This window comes from Varanus komodoensis, unplaced genomic scaffold (genome assembly GCF_004798865.1).
Source record: "Varanus komodoensis strain SLA01 unplaced genomic scaffold, ASM479886v1 scaffold24, whole genome shotgun sequence".
In the NCBI taxonomy this organism is placed as follows: Eukaryota; Metazoa; Chordata; class Lepidosauria; order Squamata; family Varanidae; genus Varanus; species Varanus komodoensis.
Window position 1 is genome coordinate 7,721,485 of NW_025335641.1, and position 16,335 is coordinate 7,737,819.

General features: G+C 42.0%; 1 protein-coding gene across 3 annotated transcripts in view; it reads right to left on the reverse strand.

The window, feature by feature from the left end:
- The window catches only part of TGFBR3 (transforming growth factor beta receptor 3), a 175,825-nt gene that overhangs the window by 79,528 nt on the left and 79,962 nt on the right, over nucleotides 1-16,335 (reverse strand). For all 3 annotated transcript variants that reach the window (XM_044432267.1, XM_044432265.1, XM_044432266.1), the window contains exon 4: nucleotides 4,558-4,695. In XM_044432267.1, the coding sequence (XP_044288202.1) occupies nucleotides 4,558-4,695 (138 nt within the window). The remainder of the gene's footprint in view (nucleotides 1-4,557; nucleotides 4,696-16,335) is intronic.

Sequence of the window (16,335 nt, forward strand, 5' to 3'; positions counted from 1 at the left end):
TGCAAGTCCTCCAAAATGTCTTGTCCATGAAAGCCCTGCTCAGCTCTTGCAAACGCAGGGCTGTGGCTTCCGTTATGGAGTCAGTTCGTCTCATATTTGGCTTTCCTTTTCTTCTTCTGCCTTGGCTTTCCCTAGCATGATTGTCTTCTCCAGGGAGCCTTTCCTTTTTATGACATGTCCAAAGTATGACAGTCTCAGTTTTGTCATTTCTGCTTCCAGAAAAAGTTCTGACTTGCTTTAATCCAGGGCCAACTTGTTCATCTTTCTTTCTGCCCAGGACATTCACAAAGCTCTCCCCCAGTGCCATGTTTCAAATCTATCCATTTTTTCCCTGTCAGCTTTCTTCACTGTCTAGCTTTCACACCCATACATAGTGATCAGGGATACAATAGTGTGGATGACCTTGGCCTTAGGTAAGAGCATTAAACTAAAATAATCTTAATTTTGCCCCAGCACTTTTCACCATATCCCTTTTGCATTTTGTCCTACCCACCACAGGAAAGTGGGCCAACCAAGCTTTTCTCAAACTGAATTTGGCCCTCAGGCTGAAAGAAGTTCTCTATTCCTGGACTGGCATCAACTTCCTGTTTTGAGCTGAAGATAGAAAGAATTTAGCTACCTATCAGTGAAGCAAGTCAGTCATCAATGAGACAGGAAACAACATAAGAAGCTTGCAGCATAACAAATTTAAGTGTAGTATAAAAAGGCCCTGCCCAACAGATTATTATGTCTCTCTGGTTCCAAAGGACAAAGTTGTTTGCTGAGTGGAACTTTATTAAATCAGCCAGTTAGGAGAGCAGCTGGCAAAATCTTGAATCAAGCAAGCATAAATACTCTCCTGAAGGGCATTTTTTTTGTCACAGAATGCACCAGAACAGCATTCCGGCACCTTTTTTTGACGGATTTTTCCAAGTGATTGTGAATTGCCCTGTTGGGCGTAGCAGATCAGCGGCAGAAATCATTAACATAGTGCCTGTGGGCTGCTTGTGTGTCGCTGCTGATTGTCGCTGCTGTTTGTGAGGGCGCTGATCGGCTTGGGATGCTGCTCGGCTTGGGATCGGTTGTGTGGTTGAGTGCTTACTGCCGGCGGTGACCATTGTGTAAAAGTGTGACCCCAAGACATGAGTTCCGGCACCTTTTTTTTTTTTTTTTTTACAAAAAAGCACTGCTCTCCTGTATTTGAACGTAGCTAATGTCCCCAAGTATAAAAAGATATTCCATGCACATTTCCACTGACCCACACACTGATGGAAGTTAGTTTATCTAAATAGATTCAATATTTTTGTTTTAATGCTACATGACATCATCCGTATCTCAAGTAGTATTTTTCCTGTTTTGAATATTTAGCTCTTACGACAATTTTTCCAGCTCCTGAACTAGGGCTACTGCTATTAAAAAGTGAAGCACCAAAGAAAGATTCTGCAGGGGTTTCTATCTGTCAGAGTAACTCAAATGCCTTGCACCCTACATGCCTTGCCAGGAGCACTGGTCCTCGAGTCCTGCTGTAGTCTTGTTTGAATCAACAAAGAGTCTGCTATCGGCCAGCTCTATGCCAATTTCAAAGATTAGCAGAAACCTAGAGAAAAAATCTTCTGACTCGGCTCCACATTTATGAAACTTCTTTTCCACAGGCTAGATTTCAGTCTTAATCTTATGACTGGCTTCAGACAACAAGATAAACCACTGAGTTCTTGAACCATGGACTGTTGAACTATGAGTTATCACCATGGTTCATTACCTTGGCTAGGTTCAGACAACATAATAACCCACATTTCAACAACACCCCTCAGCCAACCCTTGGGTGTTGATTATGTTGTCTCAGGCCAGTGAATGTAACTGTAACTTAAGTCCCATTCATTTTAATAGTTCAACTCTGAATGGAGTTACAATGTCAAGCCTGAATCTGTAGTGAAGACACGTTTCATGGGGTAATTCTTCATAATTAAGACTGTATATGTATTTAAGACGGATTTATTAAGTATCTTTCTACTTACCACATGTAAAATACAATACTCAAAGAGACAAGCAAACAAATCAGCAAAAGACCTATGGACTATGCTAATCAAGATTACTGAGCAGCACAGGAAATGTTACAACCTGATGCTTTCCAGATATTTTGGACTACAACTGCCAGTATCCCCGACCATTGGCCAGGCTGGCTGGGACTGACAGGACTTCAAATTCAGGTTGGAGAAGGCTAGTTTAGGTTAATGCTGGTTCAAACTCACCTCACCACAAGTTCCCTACTGACCATAGGCAAACCACTATTTTTCAGCCTCAGCCCTGCACCTGTCATATGAGGGTAATGAAACTGGCCTATTTTACGAGGGTATTGTAAGGATTGCTGAAAATGTGTATGTCGAGTGCTTTGACTATATTATCCTTGGATATCAACCTTGATATAGGACAATGGAAATTCAATATGCGCATGTGGCATTTCTCTGGTGACTCAGTGCTAAAGGGGAAGCTAGCATGGGTTTGCTCTGCTTGAGAAGTTCCTATAGGTATCTTGATGACCACTGAAACTAGCTTGGATCTGAATAACCAAACCATTTCTCATGCTGCTCTGTAATAATTTAACTGTTGCCGCTTACTCCAAGGTGTTGTTCTTTCACTCATGAAAGTATAAGTTCTATTTTTGCACCATTTTATTAGCAGCAGATCTACCTCAAAAGTTTTGAGTTCCTGGTGGAAAATAACAACCTGTTCTTTCAGATTAGTAAGAGAAGCCAGAATGTCTATGAATCATCTAAACAAATGCTTCCATAGAGACAGACACAATAATTCTGCATTAGTACAGTGTAGGACGCACTGGGAATATGTAGGACACAGATATATCTCATTTAAGACATTGATTTTTTAATCATTTGAACCATTTATTTTAATTGGGAATTACCTAGGAAAATGTGTTAATGATTAAGATTTAAAACACTGCATTTTTCCATGGCTAATCAGTATGGAACACCCAAAATTTAAACCAAAATAATTCAGTACAAGGGACTAAAGCAGCTTTCCTCAACTAGGTAAGGCTCCAGATGTTTTAGGCTACAATTCCCATGATTCCCACCCAGCATGGTCAATGGTTGGGGAAAGCTTGACTAAAGGAAAAGGTTCTTTGTCCTATACACTGATGGAAGTACAGTCCAAACTGAGAAGAGACTTTTCTGAATGTTTTGGATACAGGAGGGAGAAATTTTTGATGCAATGAAAAACTGGCACACATGTAATTCCTATCACTATATAAAGGTAATTAACTCCAGAACCTTGAAATACAAACTTCCAGCCCCAAAATAATATTGTGATTGCATGCATATTAAATATTTTAAAAATCAAAATCTGTGCAGCAGAATGTTCACATATGGCATCAGCAGTGTGTATCAGTCCTCAGGTCAAAGTTGCTTATGTCTTACAAGAAATCTTCACATTTCATTAGAAGGGGGACAAATAAGTGAATAAGGCTAGGAAGCCAAACATGGATTGTGTTAGAATCACATGGCCTAAAGGGATCAAAAGGCCACTCCAGGATCAAACTACACATGATGCTAAGTGCATCTTTGAGATTCTCCCCTCACAGTAGCCACAGAGACTTGAACCAGATCAAGTCTGTAGCACACTAAGAATTCCATCCCACACTGCTATTTGACCTTGAAACAGCTAATAGCAGCAAGACTGGTTCTTGTTAATAAATTATGGATTCCAGGTGCACTTGGAGAAAGTTCCATTCTCATTCCGGGCCCGGATGAACATCACTGGCTCTGTTGAATGCAGTGGGCTGTGCCTTACAAAGCAGAACTGGGCCCTGCTCAGCTCTTCTGCAACCAGCAACAGTACTGTTTGTTTCTGAAATTAGCATGTTATATAATGATGCTTTAAGGATTCACCATGAGACATGATATCATAGCCTAAAAATGCAATCCAAACAACCAGTCTGCTCAGCTTTACAACTAGCAAATTTGAACATCCTGGCAAACTATGCAGCTTTGATTTACAAAACAGTAGGTAATAGCTGGATCTTTCTGCAGAAGTGGTGTTCCAGTATTTGAGAAGTACACATGACTTCATTCTGGATCTAGTTTTGTGCCTTTAACAAAACTTCAAGCTTAAAAAAAATGAAAAATAAAAAATGCACTTCTACTCTGCATGAGAAGCTCAGCACAAGTGTTCCGGTTGCAGACCACACAGGAAACAAGTTGTTTGTTGGTAACATTTCTACTGTGCTCTTGGCCTTTGGCAGAGCTACTACTGAGCCTAATGATCTGTCACAGGGCCACACAGCCTCACGAAGCAGGAAGTCTGCTGTTGTCAACAATCACACAATCAGAGCCATTCCAATTTTAAGGGCAATTCCTTAAAAAAAATTCCTCCATTTTAAACAAAGTACAAATAAATAACCAAGCTTTCTCAAATTGCTTTCATAAGCCACCAGATTGTCCCCAAGAGCTTTTGCCTGAAACCGGATAGCTAATTAACATTTATTCAGTCTGGCCTTACCCATCAATTGCATACTGCGGCATTATGCAGTGGCTACAGGGCCACGAGGGAGCCCTGAATACTCACAATGAAAAGTCTTGGAACCCCTGGAGCAAGCCTTTCGGTTTTCACCTTCCACACCAAGGGCAGGGGAGAGTTCAGTAAGAACACCAGTGACTTCTGGTGGATATGAATGGAAGAAATTGGATTCAAATGCAAGGCGACCTGTAAAAACAACAGCAACAATTCACCAATTAAACACAAGCAGTTCTTGGTTTATCTTTTCTAGTGTTGTAAGACCGTTGCATACATTAGTTGAATAATCCTTACACATGGCCCTGTTTATAGGTTTATACTATTATTTCTTATGTTATAGCTGGGGAACATTTGAAGCTGTGAATGTGCAGCATGCTCTAGTTTAGGGGTTGCCTACCTTTTGGTGCTGTCGCTATGGGCATAACTGGCCATTTGGGAACCTGTTGTGGGTGCTACCACAATATGGCTGCCATTGGAGGCATGGCGAAGGACAAATAATCTGTCCAAAGGGCTGAGAACAAGAGGTGGGGGCTGAGAATGAAAACTTGTTTGAACACAATTTCTAGCACCCACAGAAACCTACTTCACAGCAATTTCAGCTGCTGAAAAGAAAATGCGTGGGTGCTTTTTTCAATGCGAGTTCTGGGTACCTTGCTGAGACTGAAGGAACATGTCTACTGGTGCACATGAGATTTGAACCTCATACTTCCTAGCTCCCAGCTTGCACTTCTTGGCCTTAATAGGGCTTCCAGATAATACTTTTATTGCACAACTGACCTGCTCTATTCATGGATTTTTATGAGGCCAAACAAACATAATCAGCTTCCATTTGAAACCCTCCCATTTTTCTCCCCACAATGAATTTCATCTTCCTCAGCCTTCCCCAAATGCATGCCCACCTGGTGTTTGGGATGACAACCCCCATCTTCCCTGGCCACTGCCCATGGTGCCTGCGGTTAGTTTAGCTCATCTGAAGTACACCACGTTGTGGAAAATTGGCCTTTTTTCTTACCAAAGATAATCCATTACAGCAAAATAAATGCTTTTTTCCATTTAATTTCATACATTTCTCTATCATTCAGTAACTGAAGCTCTTTTAGTGGTTTGCAAAGATTAAAACTTTAAAAATAGATTATTAAAAACCATACACATGTAGGCATATAGACAAACAACACAGAGAGGCACATATGTATTAAAAGCAATTGATTTTGATGGATAGAACTAGGAGCTCTCCATCTAGAAGCATCCTTCTCCTCCTCAAAAGAGTAGAGGAGGCAGGCTGCCAACTGCATTCGGCAGCAATCACAACGCCACTCACAACCCAACCCTAAAGCCTCTGCCTGAAAAAGGAGCCTGGAACGGAACCACAACATCACTGTCTGCTGCCTTTCCACCTGATGTCCCACTACAAAACGTGAAGCAAATAGGGTGAAGATGCACAGTCAGCCCCACCATTTGAAAAGCACACCTAGCTCCACAGAGCTCCCTCCTGCCCCATTCGTTCTTCCAAATATATAGGAATCAATAGAGGCACAAGTCATCTTAGCCTGTCTGAAAGAAGAAACCATCCTTTGCTGCAAAGTCTAAGTCATGAGGCTGACCAGTCATTAGAAGGGAAATCTAGAGTTAAGCTTGTAAGCTTGGCATGAGGTTTACTATTACAAGCAATTCCAGGGAAGAGATGAGATAACCTTAGCTCTTGTGACAGAGTGTGTGCAAACTGTGAAAGACCTGCTGCTTGTTAGTGAGCAATTGTGGGAGAGAGGCACGGTTGGCCTCTGCTTAGTGACGTTTGGAATACAAAATTCCCTGCTCCCCAGTAGATGAATTGTTTTCTTTAAGGGCCTGTGTAAACGATACTTTAAAAACTAACTTCCTTCTCAGTCCTCTTAAGAAATTAAGTGTATATGAGGTGACACTGGGCAGGACAGACAAACTGAACAACCTGAAGTTGCAGAATGTTTCTAGGATCAATCCACTGGGCACGGCATCATGGGACAGAGTGATGCCAATCCAAAAGCCCATCAACGCCTTCAGGCAAAACATGGGAGGTGAAAATCATCTGGAAACTTCAGTTAATACAACATATGGTGGAAGGAGCACTGACTGGAATTGGGCAATATAATCATATTACAGCAGTCTTTCACCATCTTAACAGCCCCCTAGTTTGTTTCCAGGTTGAATTCAAGGTGTCCATTTTGGCTTATCAAACTCTTCACACAATCTGAAGGACCACTTCTTGTCATACAGTCCTACCTGGACAGAATGTCCTACATTTAGTGAGCTGCCACAAATTAGCTGACCTTTCCAGAGAGGTCTGCATGGCACCTACTTTACTGATTTTTGGGGGCATCACACAAATACTTTCTCTTAGGACCTTTAACTTGCTATACAGTCTACTATCTAGGTGTATTGTAAAAAAGAATGTGTTTTCAATTTTTTAAATATTTTTTTTCAGTTTTTTAGACCATTTGCTAAAGCAGCATCAAATCATTCACTGTGAAGTTGTACACTTCCAACCATTAAGTCCAAAGGATGATACAATACAGCCCTTGTATTTTTAGTTAAAATAGAAATGGCAGTTTCATTAGAAAATTATTTCTGTTTTTTTCCCCATACTGATAGAGCAATAGATAAGAAATACAGGGGCCTTGTTATTAAGTAAGTTGAAGTTCACTGTACACATTTAGTAGCTAATACATCTTGCACATGAAAACGGGTATTATCTACAGAATAATGTTTCTGTGGGTTTTACATGTCTATGCAGTTGAGGATTCTTTTCAAAAGAGCATTGCAAACGCATATGATATCAAGGAGGTAAAGACAGCTGCAAACTTTCCGTTTTCCTGGAGATACTAGTTTCATGGAAGATCAAGCATCACCACAGCAACCAAAGTACAAAAACAGATTATGGGCTTGTGCCCCATTATTCTGGCAAAGTAATTTGTATTATAGGAACAGACTGAGGCACGGATATTGAAAATGATCAAAGTTAAAGAGGGCCGTTGAAGTATAATTTGGTTTTGCTGACTTTAAGGCCTCAAATCACATGCTTACCAATGCTGTTATGAAAGTCAATGCCCAGGGTTTTCTAATGCTGAACTAACCACTCTAGTGTGAAAGGCTCCAGAGTAATTCACAGCACATTTTTCCAAAACAACCATTACAAATTTGCACTAATAAAGCAGGGCAAAAACATATCAAGTTACCATGCCCATATTGAGGCAGCTGTTCAGAAAAGCAAAAGAGAGAAAATAGACTTCTAAGCCTAAGATGTTTCATGCTTTCTATCTGCAAATCTCAACCAGAGTATTATGCCTTAAGGAGCACTTATATAAACCAAATTAGGTGCTCAGGTATAAAGAGAAGGTTAACCCATTACTTTTTGGGATAGCCTATAAACCATGCCACAATGCTTCAACTCTTCTAAATCCTGCTGCAAGATTTTCGAAGGTGGTGCACTCCAGATGTCTTGGACTTCAGATTCCTTCAACCCAGGCCTGCAGTACTGGGTGTTGTAGTCCAAAGCATCCAGGGGGGCACAGGCTATGGCAGGCTATTCTACCTCATCACATTTTGGTACATTCTCACTACTGCTACTTTCATTGTCTCACTTGTTATACTGCTATCCACCGTCCACATACCAATGAGACCCATTTGTGTAGCCACCAGCCTCCTCACAAATCTTGCCTCTTGCTTAGCAGCTGGAGTGCCCCCCACCCCATGATTCGGTCCTGAGACCTCCAAGTGCTGACCCTTAATATATACTGTTTTATTGGGGCACTAGATTAATGCTAATCATTGCCCCGAATAAAATTCTTGTTCCGTTTAGACACTTTCTTCACTTTTTTAGAAGCGGCACCTATTTGTATGGTTATGATTTATTATGGGCAGAACTGCTGGAATAAGAACAAATTAGAAAACAACCACTGGAAACTGACAATTGTACATACAGGTAGGAACTGGCAGCCAACAGATGGATGCAGGCTACTCCAAGAATTTTACTAAATCCTCGCAGTGCCCTTTGCCATATGAGCACCCAGACTATGTTGTAGGAAGGCAAAAGGCCTACTCAAGTGCAACAGAGCAAAAGAGTGCAAATAGGCTGATAGTATCAGAAACGTCTTGGTAGGAGTCTGATCTCCTTTTGAAGGGTAAAAGGAGGAGCTGACGCTTAAAGGAAGAGCAAGTCAGATTTAAAGTGTGGTGTCTCTAGCTGGGGCTAGGGCAGCATGCTTGAAACAGAGAGTTGTTGCCAGCTAATGTCAACAACAGAGCCAGAGTTGTGTGATGGCTGGAGTATCAGACTGGACCTTGGGAGTCTCCTCTTGAACACTCAGCTCACTGGGTAACCTTCAACCAGTCATAGACTCACAGCCTAACTATCAAGACTAAATGTAGAGAAGGATTATGTAAGCTTCTCTGGGTTTCTTGGAGCAAAAAAGATGGGCTATAAATATAAGTAGACAGGAAGGTAGATAAATAGATGGAGCAGTGTCTTCATGCAAGGCATCTTCCTATGTAAAACATGGGATTGTAGCCAATGCTAGTCCTACTGAGCTCAAACCCATTGAAACAAATGAGGCTTCAAACAGACCATCACTGACTGTACCCTATACTCTATCGGTATCTGTCTTGTAGGCTTCCTGCACTGCAAAGCAGCAAAACAACTGATGGTGAATAGGGCTACATGCAGGATCTACTTGGGAGCACAAAGACTGCCTCTGCCTTGTAACCACTATTCCTATAAATCTACTCTGGAAATAAAAAGAATTGTGTCCTTTCTGTTGCCATTGGGAGTGGTGATGGGACAACTCTCCTTCAAAGCATGTTCAAGAAGCTAAAAAAGAACGATAACTGGCCAGGTGGGAAGGAGGGCAAAACTACCACCTTCAGACCACCAGGTGCCCACTTCAAGTACTCTGTATTGTGTGTATGGTATTTTAAAACATACATCATGCCCCAAAATTTTCTCTATAGTACGCAAGGTATCAGAAATAAATTGAATTCTACTTATTCATTTCTACGTGATGCTGATCATCTATTAACAGTAAAAAAATCAAAAGCGTTCTAGGATTAAGTTCTATTTTCAGGTCTAAAAGGGTGAATTTTATCATCTGAAATTACCAGGTATTACAGTATGTCAAATAATTATCTTTGGTTTTTCTTCTGAATCCCACTATTCTTTAGTTATTTTTTTAGACATACAAATACTCCAAACCAAACAAGGTTAACTCCTAGCAAAAGTATTTGTTCCTCCTCCTCCCATTCACCATCCCAGTACATGCAAATTCCACCAAAACAGCCACAGAAATGCAAAATTAACTGCTAACTGTGCTGGAGCCTTAGAAAAAGTATGTTTTGATATAGCAAGAAACATGGGCTACAGTGACTGTATACTTCCATATGTGGGGAAAAAATTAGTATTCTCGATTTTTAACTGTTGCTTTACTGAAAGAAGAAACCCACATTTTGACAAGTACTTATTGGACAGATAAATTGCAGCATGACAAACTGAAAACATGCAAAAGATAAGAGGTGCCTACGTTATTCCACCCAAGAGAGATAAAAGATCTGCATTGTGGAAACATGCAAAGGTCCAGTTCAGGCAGGCCCACAAGTGGTCAGGTCAAAGGGCTGGAAACCAAGTCCATCTGGAATCAAGGGCAAAACAAACAACAATCTGGGGCTGGTGCGGAGGAAGAAACAGGTGTTCAGTCAAGGACGGCTTCTTCACACGGCACACAGTTCAGCTATGGAATGTGCTTGCTGTGGTAATGGCCAGCAGCTGGAACCATTTTAAAACAGGACGAGTGCATGGAAGCTACACCTATCAATGAGTACTACTCATGATGGATATTACCTCCATTATCAGAGATGGCAGGCCTTTGAATGCCAGCAGCTGGGCAACATGAGCAGAAGGGAGCTTCTGAGCGCTCACCATACTTGTGGCCTTCTCAGTGCAGGAACAAAATGCTGAATGGGCATGGCGTCTCATCCAGCCTCGCTCTTCTTAGATTCTTACGGTGTTCTCAGGCAGAGGGATACCAAAATGACCCTCGAAGTGAGAGTGCATGGCAACCTCAGACAGGTACCAATGCGCCATGGCCTCAGCCGGGCCCACTGAGGATGCCTGCCTTGGATTCTGCTTAAAAACTTTTTAACATGCACTTAGTCTCACTCCGTTTTAAATGTCCCATGTTAAGCCCCACCTCAGCAACACTACGCTGGGGACTCTATCAGGAATTAAATATGGGGAGTGGATTCTCCTCATACTGCTCACAGTATGGCTGATACTGACTTGCAAGTCAGTTCCCCCCTAGAACTGAACCTGAGAAGTGAGGTGTATGGCTTCTTACAGTGACAACTCGCTCAAACTGAGGAAGTTCCCTGTGTCTATGAACCATCCCAGCACTGCACAGAATAAGAAACCTGTGCCCGGTGCTAGAGCCCTTAATGTGAGTCCCCTAGGGTCCTATAAAGCATCCTCTCAAAGCAGGGGTGGACAACCCAGAGTCCATAGGCCACATAAGGCCCTTTGCGACTCTCCATTCAGCCCAGGGTGCAGCTACAATGATCTGCTGGGATGCATGGAAAAGACCCCACAACAGAGGGGAGCCAACAGAAGCAAGGAGGGATGTGACGAAATGCAGTTAGATATAACTCAGAATGGGGATTAAGAAAATCCAAAGAAAATACCTCTGCTTTGAGAGGCGTTTGTTTGTTTGTTCATTCGTTCATTTCTGTACCATCCCAAAACCAAACTCTGTGCAATTTCATACAGGTATCTGAATGAAAAGAGAAAGGAAGCACTATGCACAAGTCCAGGGAAGCGGTTTCACATGTAAAGATCTCAACTTTTCAATTAATAACAGAATAATTGCTTGGTTTTAGCCAATCAATTGACTGTATGTAGATTTATATTGCATTAGGTTGACAGTGTGGTATAGTTATTACATGTGCCCAGCTGAGGCCCAGTAGATGTGGTTTTGTCTCCACTGAGTAACTCTGGATTGGTCACTGAGTCTTATCCTAACTGACAGGGCTGTTGTGAGTCATAAATGGAGAGGAGAGGGATCATGTAAACTACCTGGGGTCTTTTGCTAGATATAAAAAGGAGGGATATAAATGCAATAGTAAAATAAAAAAGTAAAATACATTTGAGCTCCAATATAGATGACTTTTTGACTAAGGGTGCAATCCTATGCATGCTTAGACAAAAAGTCTTGAAATTCCCAGCATTTCACAGTCAGCATTTGTCTGACCAAACCAGTGTAAGATTGCACCCTAAACGTGTGTAGGACAACCTTCCTAAGGACAAGTGTGCAGGACAACCTTCCCAAACCTGTTACTTTCCAGTTGTTCTGCACTAAACTCCCAGCATTTTCCAGCCGGCAGAGTTTCTCCACTGTGAGGCACCAGATAGGAGGAGAATTGTGTTGCAGCAAAACTCTCAGTTATGAAGCTTGCTGAGCCAGTCAGCAAACACAGAAACATAGGGAAAAACAAGTCAGAAGGGGCCTCCCAGGCCTGCATGTTTGCTCTAAGCCACGAATCTTCCATCTTCAGGTTAAGCTTGATTTATTTCTGACAAATCCCTCAACATCTGCCATGGAAACCTGGGGCATGGCACTGCAAAGGAGTATAGAGGATAGGCTAGGACACACTTTCAGTTCATGTGGGAGCACTGCTATCAGCACTGGTCTGTGTGAACTGAGAATGCTGGTTGCCACCACTGCCTCACTGTACATTGCAGAGAAGGAATTATCACATCGTCTCTTTTAGGAAAACAGCCTGCCATTAAGGTTCTCCTTGAGGAAGACTTGGTAAGTGCCCCAAGATGCCCTTAGTTCCCAGGAACACAGTCTCAAAACTGTTGCTCTAAAGACGACCCGCACCCTTCTTAGGCTAGAGGCAAAGTTTGGCTTTCTTAGGGGTTTTGCTTTAAATTAAAATCTGGGAAAGTTTTAGCACTCATATGAAATAAGAAGCTGAGGGAACTGGCAGCGATACAGCAAACTACGTACAAGCTTTGCCACATAATGTTGCCAATGACTTTAGCCCACATTTGCTTTCCAGTTCTTAGCACCTGCTGTGCAAAGATTGCCATTCGTAATGAGTTCTGCCAAATTATCCAGTATTCTAGCACTCAGATTCATCTTTCACTGTGTACACAAACTGAGTTGGCTCTAGCAGCGTTCAGAAGAAGCAGCAAAGAAGGAAAGAAAAAGCTAAAACCCATTTATCAAGTCTGTATTTGGAACCAGGTATAGTAAGATCACACACGCTGCATAACTGAACCAGCTTCCAAACCTCAGTACTTCAAAGATTTGCATCTGCAGTGGTAAAAAGGGATTGGGGTAAGAGGGAACTGTAGAAGAGATGGGGATTAGAAACCCATAGAAGCAAGGCAGAAATTGGGAGGCAGCAGCTGCCTTGATATAAAGAACAGTTCTGCCTGTTCCCATATAGTTTCTGTGCCATCACAGAAGATGCTGCCATGTGACACTTTGTCTGACAGTGCAACTTGTTCTTAAGAAACCTGAAATTGTAGTTCTGGGTGCATGTGCCAGGGGGCTGTGTGTGCACATATCAGTTACTGTTCAGACAGTCCATAATACTGAGGTGAAAGGCTCTGCAGATTGAGATAGCTTCCCCTGGTGGCACAAAGGAGGCAGTTTGGTCCACCTTACAAGTACTTGCGGGATTGGCATCAAATTCATAGGTACTTGCAGGATTAGGACCAGCACAATCATGCAGACCAAGTGGGAATTGAAAGAAGCTTTGCAAAGGACTTCTCAGTACTGTCCAGTTCTGTTACAGCAACAGGAATCTTTGTTTTCTTGTTTTCCCCTTAACGCCACTCCTGCAATGCCTTCCCAGATATCTGATCCCTGCCTGTTCTTGACTCTGCCTTCACCTCTAGACCTGCCATGCTTACTCAGTCTCTGATCCTCACTTGTTCCTGACTCTGCGTTTGCTGCTGACCCTAATATATTCTTGTTAAGTTCTGCAACTACCTCCCCATCACTGCTGGTGCTGCTGTTCCAGTCAAGGACAACTGCCACTTACATCGCAGAGCCAACATAAGGTCCTTTCTTCAATCCAAGTTTAACTCTGAAAAACTGGGATTCTGGGGGATCTGGCTCTGGGGAGGAGCACTGCACACCTGGGCACTGCATTGCCTGATCTTGTACTCAGTGGAGAGTCACAGGATGCAGCCACTGCAGTGAAGTGGCACCAACTGCCCTTTTCCTAGTAACAACGGAAGGTGCAAGCTAGAAGAAGCACAACTCAAGAGGAAAAGAGGTGAGTCCTGCCTGAATTTCTCTGGGGCATGCAGAGGATTAAAATAAACAAAAACAAGAAGGCCCACAGCAGCTTGTGTTATCATAAAAAATTGGGTGGGGGGATGCTGGGCGGTGGGGTGGGGTAGATTTGATAAATTTGGAGGGGTTTGGGTGGGAAATTATTGTGAAATTTAATTTTTATATTCTGTCTGTAAATTAGTACATGCAATTTTTTTTCTTCTTTTTTGGGTGGTGCACCCCCATCCCCCTTGTGTGATATTGAGGTGGCTATCCAAGTTCCAGGATATCAACATTTTTTAACAGATCCTATGATAATATAAATACTGATCCTGAAAATTCATAGAACACACGAAGTCCTGAATATGAGAACATGGTAGTTTTAGCAATGTTGCTAAGAGTTTGGGGCTATTGGCCAATAGCTTTTCCAGGTAATCAAGCCATTATTAGAAGTACAGAATATGATCAATGGGTTCTGCATGTATCACAAAGGATCACAGTCTTAGCTTGGTATGAACACGTGCCTTGGCAATCACAATGTTTTAAGCAGGGTAAATACACTGTATATAGGAAACCATGAATTTAGACTGAGACAGTCCATGCCACTGTTTCTATTTCTTAACCCAGATATGGATTTGAGCTTTTAAAAGCAAAACATAAATCACCTGCAAAGTCTTTTCCTTAACAAAATGATCATATGTGACCAAAAACAATCCATATGTCTCAGCTCAGCACAGCACACAGCAGTCAAAAGGATTCCTGCACATGCAAACTCATCCCTGGGAGCCAAGACTGTCTGCTATCCATTAAATAAAACACATTTGCTTGTTTTATTTCTATGTAAAGTTACAAAGGCAACTTATGCCAACTATCCCACAGAGATCAAGCGACTGCTCCCTAAAAGAGCTACAGCATGGAGCTGGTCATTGTATTTTTGCAAGTTTTTACTACAAAATCTGAAGTTTCCAAGATCAACCCTACCTTGCAGGATCCATTAATAATAACAGAAAGCAAGTACTGACACAGAAATATAACACAAATAACCACACTGCTGCTGCATTGTTGTAGAATGTATTGCCCTGCTGTTGAGAGAGAGAGCTAGTCTGAAAAATTCAATGTCCCATAGGATGTTTGAAGTGGTTCAGTTCGGTAAAGAAAGGTAGGATAAAAATCATGTATAAAAATTAAAAATGGCTCAATCAAAGAACTCTGAAGATTTTACTGATCCCCTCTGAAGATGCAACAGAGTTCAAGTATGGAAAGCTACCAGGAATTACACAAATACCCTGGATGGTTGCAGAGGAGCAAAAGCTTTCATGGGCTTCCTCCATTGACTTTTATTGCTGCACTGAGTGTATGGAAACATGCAGGTGCTTTCTGACTGCCAAGTCCTTGAACCCATGAAAGCAAACGCCTAAAGGGCCCCTATTCACTAGAGAGGTCCATGTGGGCAACCCGCATGGTAAGTTACGGTGGCAGAGAAGTATCTTCCATTGTTTAGCCCTTGGCATGTGCAACCCGCTAACCTCAACTTAACCAAGAAAAAGGAACCATCCCCACTTTTGTGCCCCATTCTGTGTCCCAGTGACTGAGCAATAGAAGTGCTGAGGATGGCAACAACAGGATAACACCCTCCCCTGCCCCCCCCCCCCCCGGGATGCATGATCACATCTCGTGAGTCAGTGAACAATATAATTACTCCTAGGTGCTTCCCGATTCAAGGTTTCAATCCTATTGGTAGTTATGCAGCTTTGAAAGAGGCCAGAGAAACAGCCTAGGCAGAAAGATACTATCAATATGAATGGAATCTTCCAACTTGCTGCACCCAATGATTGTCCACAACCATGTGCAAGCTCTCCAGTGACTTGTGTGCATAAGTGCGTATATAATAAGGAGGTCATCATACGTCTGGAATTTCAATTTGGCAGGTGCTGTTTCTGTGGGGAAAAGGAATTCTCTTGTGCTCAGACATGCTGATGGGGTCTGAGTTAATGCTGAAGAACCAGGAAAGAGATCTTTAGGTTGGGTAACAGTTCCATAAAATAACAACTCAGTAGTCAAATTCTCATGAGTTCACTCTGTTACCTATATAGTGTTATGTCAAGCCACATGAGTGCCAAACTGTCCAGAGGTGAAAATGGGGAATGCCTATAAAAAAACAACAACCCTTTATTCTCATCATAATTCATTTTCTGAGCGTCTCTTCTTTCAAAATCCCATTGCTAAATTTATTAAGCTATGTAAGGTGACTAAATTATGCAGGCCTGTCTTCCACAAATCTAAAACTCAAGAAGATAACCACTCTTTTGGTTAAAAATATTTAAAAAATCAGCATTGCCTTAAAGTACGTATGGCTTAAACATGCCAGTGCCCTGCATAAAAACAGGGCTTTAAGTGGTGTTTACCTAGATGTGCAATACAGACAAAATGAATTCTTGAACTACCACTAAGTAGCTTAACTTCTGAAGAGCCTAGGAAAGGAGCAATGCACCCTAGAAAATGACAGCAGTAGCCACTCACA